Source organism: Gavialis gangeticus, unplaced genomic scaffold (assembly GCF_001723915.1).
Source record: "Gavialis gangeticus isolate Ggan-Ray unplaced genomic scaffold, GavGan_comp1, whole genome shotgun sequence".
NCBI lineage: Eukaryota > Metazoa > Chordata > Crocodylia > Gavialidae > Gavialis > Gavialis gangeticus.
In genome coordinates, this window is record NW_017729030.1 from 51,933,100 (window position 1) to 51,944,403 (window position 11,304).

The following is an 11,304-nucleotide window of genomic DNA, read 5'->3' on the forward strand; positions in this document are numbered from 1 at the left end:
AAAAAAAAAAAAAAAAAAAAAGCTATGCACTCACCGGTTGCAGCCGTGCTGCACCCACGCCATGAGGCAGCTGCCACATGGGTGCCAGGAGTGGGGGGGGCATCCCCACTGCCCCTGACTGTGCGGAGGGCTCTTGTCACAAGCCCTCAGAGGCCCTGATTGCTGCTGCTACAGCTGGTGAGTGCGGGGCATTTTTTTTACATTTTTTTTTAAAGTACCAGGAGGCTGAGGCCAGGCAGGGGATGGGGATGGGCAGGGAAGCCAAGGGGGCTTCTCCCACAGCTCCTCTGGCTGTGCCTGCTTCTGCCCTGGTGGCAGGAGCCACAGGAGAAGCCCCCATGGCTGCCCTGCCCAGCCCTTGCCTGGCCCTAGCCTCCCAGCACTTTAAAAGAAGGACTGAGGGGCTGTGCTGGATTATTTCTGGGGGGTGCCTCCAAAACATTTCTGAAACCTTTTGGATAGTTTCGTATTGTCTCAGAAATGTTTTGGAGCCTTCTGTTTCATTTTGGATTCAGAGTTTCGGGTGCCAAAACGAGCCGAAACACCTCCAAAATGAAATGGTTTCTGAAATTTCACACAGCCCCAATGGCTCCCCCTTCTCCTACTATAAATAGAGAGGAAAGCATGCACAAATGAGTGCAAGTTGGAGCGTGAGCAAGCACTCGTGGCTTCAATCCCTTTTAACTGCTATGCTTGGGTTATAACTGAAACCTTGCAAACATGGGTCTTTGTAAATAGAAGACACTGAGAAGCTGAGATTAAAACAAGACAAGACAAGACATGTTTCTACCATTATTAAATATACTGTTGCAGCAAAGACTGTACGTTTCTGAAATTAAGGATAAAATAAGCTGGGATATGTTCAGAAATAGAGCTCTTCTTTAGGCCCATCTGTGACAACTGGTCTGCATGGAATTATGATGTATTCCATGCATATTGCATTTCGATACGTATAAATTCTGTTTTTCATATTTCTTTTTAATCATGGGATGTGTGTCTCTAGTTTGAATAAGTCCCATGATGTTAATGTCTTGATCACAGTTATTTATTATATGTGACATGGTAGCAGCCATGGCTCACTGGACTAGACTTTTTTTTGTTCACCTAGCTGTTCATTAAGAGAATGCATATTCTCTTAGTATAGAATATACACATATCTTTATATCTTTAGGATTCACAAAATGGTAGACATTCATTGGGTACTGATCTTGTGAATTTTTTTTAATTTAAGACAGGGGTGCTTAACCTCTGGCCCGCAAGCCAAATGCAGCCCACAGAGTACTGAAATCTGGCCCGCCACACTGTCACCCCTCTCTGCTGCCAAAATCCCAAGCCCTATGGGATGGGTCAGAATTGGGCCACAACCCTTCCTATACACGGCCAGATCAGACTAGCTCATGCCCCCTTCCCTTCACATAGTCAGGGTGGGGCCAGGCTGCATGCCTTCTACCTGTGGGCCAGGTCATGTCTCCTATCCCTGTGCAGCTGGTTTGGGGCTGTCCCATGCCACTTTTCCATTCCACGAGGCCAGGCCATGTTTTTTTCCCTCCTCCCAGGTTGGGGCTAGGTCATGTCCTCTTCCTTCTGCAGGGAGGGACCATGTCCCCTCCCTCTGCACAGCTGATTCAGGGTTGGGCCATGCTCCCTTTTCCCCTGCTATGGGGATGGGCTACTCATCTTTCTCCCCTGCCCAGCCAGGTTGGGGCCAAGCCATGCCCCCTTCCCTCTTAAGGCATGATCAAAGTTGGTAATGACCCTTCCCCTTCCCCCTCCCACTCCCTGCAGGGCCAGGCTGGTTTGGGCAAGCCCCTTTCCCCATGCAGCTGAATCAGGACCAGGCTGATCCCCTCCCTCCATAGCTGAATGGAGCCCCAGTTGCCAGACTGGGTCCACCAGCTGGATCTAGCCCATGGAGGGATCAGGCATTACTCATCTGGCCTGCTGGACTAAAAGGGTGAGAACCACTGGTTGAAGGCATGAGACTGGGGCCCAGGCAATCTGGATTAAATTCTGGGCTCTGCCACACATTCTCTGTGACTTGTGACAGATGATTTACTCTATCTCCCAACTTCCCATTTGTGAGATGGGAATAATAATGGTAGCAAGTAGAGTACACAAGATGCTGAATTTTAAACATAGCATTACATATGTGTTTTGAGTACTGCTTGTGGTGCCTCTCACTATTTCAAGTCCAGTCCACATGAGGGATTGCATAGGTGCTAATACTGGGTGTGACAGATCAGGGAAAGTGACTGTGTTGAGCTTTAGAAGGGGTTTTTGCCTTCTTCTGTAGCAGAGAGCATGGCCCTCTATCTGGGAACTTTTACAGAAGCAGGACATTAGCTGCAATAGTTCCCCTACCTCACTTGTTGCAGATTACTGTGTTATGTCTTGTGTTATGTTGTGGTTGATGTTAGTTTTACTAAGGCTAAGTACCGACAGTCAAAAAGCCCAATGCTGAATTGATTTGATCTTCACAGGTTAGTGTAAGCGGTGTAGATTGAACCAATAAGCAAGTGAATACACATTCACATTTGATTTTGGAAATGCAGCCATATGCCTGCAGTCACCCAGGTTAGAAGCTGGAAGCCATTAGATCGCACCTCCCTGTTTGGCTTGAGCAGACAGAGCCCACTCTGAGAGAGGAAAGTTTGCAGGGGAGCTGCAAAGCATCTTGGGATGCTGGGGGACTGTGAGTTAACTTGAATCGGGAGGGGATCTGGGACAGAAGTTTAATAAACCAATTTAACTTGAATTAGTTAAGTCTGATACTACATCCATTCAGGTTTATCTTAAACCAGGTTTGGCCATTTTGAAAGCAGTTTATGTGCACTGAACTTCTGTTGTGTTACAGATTTGAGCCAGTTTCCAATCACTTATACCAGTTTATGTGTAATTTCCGTCCCTAGCCTAAATGGTTAGATTATGGATTTCTAAAGAATATGGATGATCCTGCCTCAGGCAGTGAGTTGAACTAGATAACCTCTGGTGGTTCCTTCCAGCCATGGGTGACTGGTGCAGCCTTAGTCGGGATGGGCACACGCTCCCCACTGACCAGTCAGCGACTGGGGGGAGATCCCCCCACAGCTGATCGCAAGGCGGCTGATCACTACAGCCGCTTCTGGGGATGCAACGGCGCTCCACTCCCCGACTGGCGCTTGCAGAGGGGACACTGGTGCTCCTGCCTGTCCCTCCTGCCCATCGCCTAAGCAGTGAGCACGTCCTGTCAGTGGGTGCACCAATGCTCTCAGGGGATGCACATGCACCCCTGTGCATCGCCACTGCTTCCAGCCCTACTTCTTTATGATTCTACATTAGTATTTACACCATGAATCTTTACAAAATCCCACTCTTGGATAACGGGCAACAAACAAGAAATACAAATAGAGGAAGTCAGGGTTTTGAAAGTCTGGATGAAGTAAATATCTGTCAAGAAATATGGGTGAGAGGTGATTACAAACTACATAAATGGAATGAAGAGGACATTCATCCAAGACTTACAAAACAGAATTTCTACTCCAAAATGAAGTCATGTGCATGGGCCCTATCTTGCTACCACTGAGGTCAATGGAAGTTCTGCTACTGACTTCACTGAGTACAAGATGAACCCCTGTATGACGAAGTTTAAACTGGGAAACTCCAACCTATGTTCTTCAGACCCTCCAACACATCCAGTTCAGCACTAATGTACACAAGAAAAATGTTAGTGATGTGCAACAAGAAAAAGCTCATGAGCAAACAAAAGAGATGATGCGTTTTGAGGAAAAAAACCCAAAAAACAAAAAACCCAACAGTTTGGAAAATATAACCAACAGTAGACAAAAGACTTACTTCTCTTGATTGCTGCCTTAATAGATGACAGGGGTCCTTGGCTTGAAAAAGAAAAAGTAAAAAAAAATTATAACTACACCAGTAACCCACAGGAGAAAAAACAAGTAGACCATATCATATAGAGCTTCACTGCCAAGTGGAAGACAGCTGACACATACAAACATACACCACAACACCTGTTGTCTCTTACTAAAATAAAAAGGGCAGGTTTGCATTTTATGGCCAAATTCATTTCTCTCCACATTTATTGTGGTACCGAAGTTTGTCCCACACTGCTGAAGAATCCACCCACATCCAACGCCTCCTAATGAAAACCAAGACACAACTTTACATTTAAAATCATCAAAAACACTAAGCTGATTTTCTTCCAACTATTATGTTCTCTGAATGTGTGCCGAAGTTCACATTCTGTTGCGTGTCTGATTGGAAACCTTGGAAGACAGCCATTGTGCACATATCAACAGATTACTTAGTATTTTATAGGTGGACATTCTTGTGAATAAATTTGCATGCAGTAAGCACTCATAGGTCTGCTAATTATTTTCAACAGCTACTGTAAAAACTTTTGAAAATAATTTATTCAGTTGGGTTTGTAGGTTTCTGTGATAACCTGAGAGGAAAAAAAATTCCATGTGACTGAAGGTTTGTTCATATGTTAAGGACTGAACAAATCTATTTCCTTTTGCTAAGTTTTCTTACCAGGGATGAGGCTTCTGGAATTTCTTTTGCAACAGCCTTAATTACCGTATTTTTGTGCATATAGTTCGCAGGCTATATAAGTTTTTACAAACATGACAGATGGGTGCAGGCTATACAAGGGTGTGGGTTATTCAGAGTCTTTAGAACAGTCTTGAAGTGGTGCTAATTGCTGTAGGGGAGGGGAGGGATGAGGAGCTGCCCCCCCCCCCAGCAATTAGCACCACTTTTAGCTGGCTCCAGCTCCAGCAGCCATACCCAGCGGAGCCCGCACTTGCGGCCATGTCTCAGGGGGCGGCTGCAGGTGGGCAGTGAGAGCCCGGTCCCTGCACGCCGGCAGCGAGCGCCCGCGGCCGGGGCCAGCACTTCTCAGGCTTAATAGGCTTAAAATTGCCTCTGGCACCAACACTATCAGGTGCAGGGAATACACAGGCGCGGTCTATACATGGACTATTTTCCGAAAATGCAATTTTCCTCGGGTTATACATTGGTGTGGGTTATATCATTGTGCGGGCTATATGCGCGAAAATACGGCAATCCCGGAATACAAATACTTCTTGTTTTGCAGTTAAAATCCAAAAAGAATCTTACACCACTTTTCATTTTCAAAGTCTTAGTTACTTCAACCAAATGATACTGAGACAAAACACACCATTAGCTATCTTAAAAAAATCACAAGTCACATATCTGTATTCTAAAGCCATTTTCCCTCTTTTTTAACAACAGATAAAAATGAAGACCTATTTCTCAATGAGAATGGTTTTGGAATCCAGATAGATATAATCTGTGCTAGAAGCAGTACAATAAATACAGTCCATTTTGTACAGACAGAGACTACAGAAATCTTTTTTGGACAATCTTTCATCCATGTGTTGCCACAAGGGATAGCAACAGTAGGAATATTACTGTAGGCAGTGCACAGTAATAACAGTATAGTCTCAGAGTAGGTCTGACAATACTTGAGTTTGGCTCTACAAGCAATCCCACTGCTCCTAACAATAGTTCAATTATGCCACTGGTATACAGAGCATTGAATTTTAGGCAAAATGACAGGGAGAAACATATTCAGAATAACTGAAAAGACTAGTCTGCACTTGAATGTAAGCCATCAAAGAACAGAAATCAGTGCATCTCCCATGGAACTCTTTTCTGATACAGGATTGGCTAGTATTCTAATATTATAAAAGCCTTGGTCTGTCTGTCTGTCCATAATGCTTTATTTGCACTCTGATTGGTTGTCTGAAACAACCAGAGTGCTCCAAGAGCATTCTGGACAGAAGACAGCGGCAGTGGCGGCATGCTGCCATGACAGTGAGGCCAGAGCAGGGGGTTGAAGCCAGTACTGCTGGCTTCACCCTCCCCCTATTCCCCCTTGCTCCATGCAGGTGGCAGCGACAGAGCAGCTGGAACGGGGGGGGCGAGGCCAGAGCTGCTGCCCCCCACCCTCCTGGCCCTGCTCCCTGTAGGCAGCAGTGGCATGGGGTGCTGGAGGGGCAAGCTTCCCCCCCTGCTCCTGGGAGACAGTGGTGGCGCAGGGTGGTGCGTGGCAGTGCTCTGTTCTCCCCCCACCACCATTCCTGACAGGCAACTGGCTAGTATATAAATAATGTCAATTTGTTTCAGAAACTGCTTTAACTAGCAAAACCACATTGGAAAAAATTTACTTAAGAGTCATGTTTATCATCCATTTTTTTAACAGGGAAGGAGTCTTTTTCTCTTTCAAATTGTTCCACCATAACAGAGAAAAAAGCTAAAGGTCTTTAAAAACTGTTCTCATGGTTTTTCAATTTCTCCACTGACATATTTCTAATGTTACATTTTCTTGTGCTTTATGTCTTTTCCTCTTGGATTTCCATAGTTCAACCTTTACTCTCCTACATGATATTGCTCTCCACTGCAATATAAACACCTTGATGGCTAGACCTGTATTTAATTACATTTAATAGCAGACAGAAAGGTAACAGAGGGCTAGACTTATGATCCAGCCAGTTGCTGGTGTGGCAGAGTAAGTCTATACCTAGAATTACAGAATTCCTAAAGTTTTACAGTAGAGAAACCAAAAAGGTAACAGAAGTTACTTAAATCTTGGCAAGAACAAGTGGAACAGATTGTTTTCCAGTTCTTTTTTCATAAGCTTAATAAGAGCATTTGTAGCAATTGTGATTTGTCTCAAAGTAAAACTAATGGAAACCTGAGTAGTTTTTAGCTAATAACTATAAGAACCATATTTTAATTTTGAAATTCCCCTGCTACAAGGTTTGTAAATTTAAAAAATGTACATTGGGTGCCTAAGTACTTAACTCTTATGACCTCCCCACCAACCCCCCTGCTACACAGCTGCAATGACATCTTTTCCTAAGCCACCCCCATACTCCAAACTAGGGAGATCTAACTGGCCTGTGAAGGGTTAGCATGTGGCCTCTGGACACACTTCTCTTGCTGCTATGTGGCAGGGAAAGGCCTGGGGGTCTAGGCATAATGTTTATTGCCTCTGTAGCAGAGGGGAAAGGGGAGGAAGGGAGGGCTGGAAATGTGACTTCAAGAAAATGGGACTGCAGCCTGCTCAGGGAGGGATGCAGCCCACTCAACATGCAGCCTGGGAGAGCTGCACATAGGCGTGACATGAGGCCCTGCAGCAACTCAAAAGTTGGGCAGCGAAAAAACATAGTTCAAATATGCAACTCTCTGTACAGATTAGATTCTAGCATAACATGCTTCTGACAAGTCTGTCCTTGACAGTGCTGGAACTCTGGAAGTTATTTAAAAAAAAAAAAAAAGAATGAAAGGTAAAACAAGTTGCTAAGCAAAAGCAGGTTTCCTTTTCCATTTAACAGGAAAAGGTCATGCTAACCATCCTTAATCTCTTCTGGGAAAACACTGCATATCTTTCAGATATAGATTTATATTCAATTTAAAATCAATTAAATAGCTTTTCATTGCTTAAGAGTCCTTTAAAACCCCCCACAAAAAACAAGGTTATGTCCAAGTATAAGTATTTAAGGATGTCAGGCTGGAGAAGAAAAATCTATGAGGTTTAAGGAATGTTTGTGTGTCAAGCAAAACTAAATAAACACATTTTGGTTCTTCATCCTTTATATTAGGGGCCTGATTTTGCTACCCTTATGTTGAATAGTTCCTTACATTGTGAAGAGCTGAATGAATTCCAATGCAACTATTAATAATATAAATGCTGAGGATCAAGACCGTCAGCAATGGCTTCAGCAATCTCTACCGTCTCCAGAAAAGTTTATCTAAACAAGGGGTGGGCAACCCCTGGCATGGATGCCAGAGTGTGGCACGCAAGGGTATTTTGCTTGCCATGTGCACCTTGGGGAAGATGGTGGGGAAGGGGCCAGAGCTGCACTGCCACAACAAGGATCAGGTTCCTTGCAGCTCTCCCACCATCTGCCCCTGGCATGCCAACATCTTATAAGTCTAGGTTGTGGGTGTTTTTGGCACTCTGCCCAAAAACATTACCAACTCCTGATATAAACCAAGTTCTTTGTTTGATTACTTTCATGAAAATGAACACTGCTGTTAATAGTTAGTACCATGTTTAGTAGTAAATCCAATTCCCACTCATAAACAGGACAAGATATACTGTGTACCCAAAGGACACAACTTGGCTCAGGTGCTAAGAGATCCTCCCCCTTGTTAGAACCAGGGATTCCAAGGCATTTCTCCCCCTTCTCCCCACTCCTCTAGTTTCTTTACCAAAGTGTCCAGCGACAGACATAACATGAGGACCTCAAAGGTCTATAATGATACAAGCTTGACATTTCACATATAAAACCAATTAAAGCACCTTCCTTAATTTATCAGTCTGGACACAAAAACAAAAAAAAATCCAACCATGAAACCATGGTTGTTTTTTTTCAGTCCACACTGATAATTTAAGGAGGGTGGTTTAATTGGTTTTATGTGTGAAATGTCAAGCTTGTATCATTGAACATACTGAGACTAATGCTGTTAACTTTCAAGTTTTTATCATTTTATCAAGCTATCTTGTGTTTTTCTTAAATCCCAGTTCCTGGGATCTTGTTATTTTGTCACACTCAGTTTTCTTTAAAGATAATATTTGTAGTTGTAATTATTGCTGAGTAAACAGGAGGGAAAAAAAAATCAAAAGAACTAAAAAATAGTATTTGTATAGATTCTATTTTTGGAAACCTACGTCAATTTTCTTCTAGTTAGGATTGACTTTACCGCAAAACTACTTATTAGTTTTCATTACAGTAAAGCATTATTATGTTAGAAGCACAAACTTTAGAACAACTTGTTGACTGCAGTAAAATAAATTTTATGGAAATCTTTAAAATGATTAAGGACTTCAATCCACCTTCTTTATAATATTCTCAAAAGTGATTTCATGACATTCATCTGAAGAAAAATAAATTCTTAGCAAAAGATTGGAAACACATTTTAAAATGAATATAGTGCTATATATATCTGTAGGATATCAGATTTACAGTCATGGAGATGAAATGGTCAAATACATCTATTGGTACCTTTCAGCTCTAGGGACTGCAAGATTCTATCTTATCTGCATTATAATAAACTGGTTCTACTCCGAGGATAAATTTGTAAGCAACCATTCATCCTTCTGAAGGAACCTAAACTGCCAGGTACAGCAAGTCTCAGTCCTGCAGATGCTCTTTTTTAATACACAGGTGAAGCTGATTATAAGACATACTAGTTCAAAATCATTATCACTTTACAGCTTATTTGTGTGCTTTTCCTAGTGAAAAACAGGTTATAAAGGTGATGGGTCTAGCTACTTAAGAACTCAAATCCTGGGTGACAGACAAGGTGCTATCATAGCCACCTTTGCAGCCTCAGGCCAGCCTTGGTCCTACCCCAAAAGCAGTTTCTCAAGATCCAATGTCAGGGATCAGTGTTATTCTGCCAATCTGCGAAGACACCCATTTCTGTAGAGATTTCTTATCAAATATAATAGCGATGATTTCCCACTGTCCGGACAAAGCAAGGAAGTAGGTAAAAATGGGCTGACTAGCTTCTCAGCCCATGCAAACTAGGGCTCAGTTTGATTAGCAAGGGGAAAAAAATCTGAGAAATTGGCTCTTTTCCAGCAAGTTTTCTTTCCTAGCCATTAGTTTACTCCTTATCCTCATCTGCTTAGCTTAGTGGTATATAAAAACCATACTTCAGTTGCTGAGGTATTAAGGAAGGATAGACAGGACATCCATGCCTATTTTGTCTGACCTCCTACATAGACAGAGAACTTCACAGGGCAATACTTAAGTCAAATCTATACAATTCATCGCACTGTAACACCTTTTACTCCCAGGGAACCTAAACTGACTTTGAACCCATTGCCTGAAGCTGAAAGGCTCCAGGTGCCCCCACCATTCCACTGAGTCATTCAGTTCCTTATGTCTACTGAATGACTCTTGAATGACTGAATGACATCAGACATACTGATGATGAAATTCTGTGCCTCCCTCCATCATTTTCTGTCAGATAAGGATCTACAGATGCTAATCTATGCCTTTGATACCTCAAATAATTATAAGTGTACTGTATTCAGGGCTGATTATGCTGTAACCCAATACGCAAGACAGATCCTTGGAGTGTCATATTAGTAATCATCAGTCTTCACTGGATGTTTGTCCATAAATTCTAGATTAGGGAACTGTCCCTCCCAACACAACAGATGTGTTGGTATTGCATAAGCATGGTCCTCAATTCCTTTGGAGTTTTTAAAGCCTGTTATTAGAAGACTCAAAGAAAATGATGGTACACAGCTATGCTATCAATGTGTTTCTACTCTGCTCACTGAATCTCTAAGGGTATATCTGTGCAAGAATGCATATGCAAATCATACCAAATGTTTCAGTGATGGATGTCTCAGCAATCAATGTAAAATTATTATCCCTAGCAAACTAGTGGCTACAACAGAATTAGTACTCTTTTCAGAAATATTTTAGTCAAAAAGCCAAACTCCCTTGCAGTCATTACTGGCATATGCCCATCTTGACACATATCTCTGTACATTAAGATAAGAACAAGCTGCTCAATGAGGCCCATAGTCTTTTGAATCTACATAGCAGCAGAAAGCATTTGGGTTTGGATCACTATGAATAACTATGAACAAAACAAGCCCATACGCCAAAGTCTGTAGGTCTGGAGAGACAAGATCATCATTTTTACCTAGTATTTAATTGCTGTTAAAGGTGGCAGTGACATTTTCTAGGGCCAGTGTATGGACAATTTATGAGTTTTATATAAATATGAACTCTATGGGTCAGAACCTATTTCTTCTATTAGGAATCTAAGTGGAATCCTATTCCAGTACTTGAAAAACCATTAATTGCAAAGGTACACAGGTCCTCCTCCTTCCCTCCTTTTATGCCCACTCTTTTTCTGAAACTTAGTCTGAAGGCTAAGTTTGAAGGCACACAAGAAAAGCAGATTTATTAACTGCTTTTTAGGAACATCGGCAAAACAGAATAGGACCACACTTAGAGGCATTTATGTCTAAGAGCCGCTTTGACAGTTAATTAGATGGAACAGAATCTGACCATGTTTATGCTTTGTGATTATCTTTACTGTATTTCTTATACGAAACATTTTGTGTTAAGAGAGCTGTGGTCCCTGTGTGTCTGCATCTAAATGGGAGAGTCATTCTAGGACATCAATCTTTTGAGTGCTGGTCCAGAAAAAGATGAAGGATGCTGACCAAAGGCATCAGAAAAGAGACCTTTGATACCGTTTTGCGTCCTATTCTCATAAGGAAGCTAGCAGGCTGTGGGGTGG

General features: G+C 42.4%; 1 protein-coding gene across 10 annotated transcripts in view; it reads right to left on the reverse strand.

The window, feature by feature from the left end:
- Positions 1-11,304, reverse strand: part of SH3D19 (SH3 domain containing 19) — a 178,106-nt gene that overhangs the window by 72,945 nt on the left and 93,857 nt on the right. For 7 of the 10 annotated variants that reach the window (XM_019522195.1, XM_019522194.1, XM_019522197.1 and 4 more), the window contains exon 3: positions 3,832-3,872. The exons of the other annotated variants lie outside the window; for them this stretch is intronic. In XM_019522195.1, the coding sequence (XP_019377740.1) occupies positions 3,832-3,872 (41 nt within the window). The remainder of the gene's footprint in view (positions 1-3,831; positions 3,873-11,304) is intronic. 10 annotated transcript variants of the gene reach the window in all.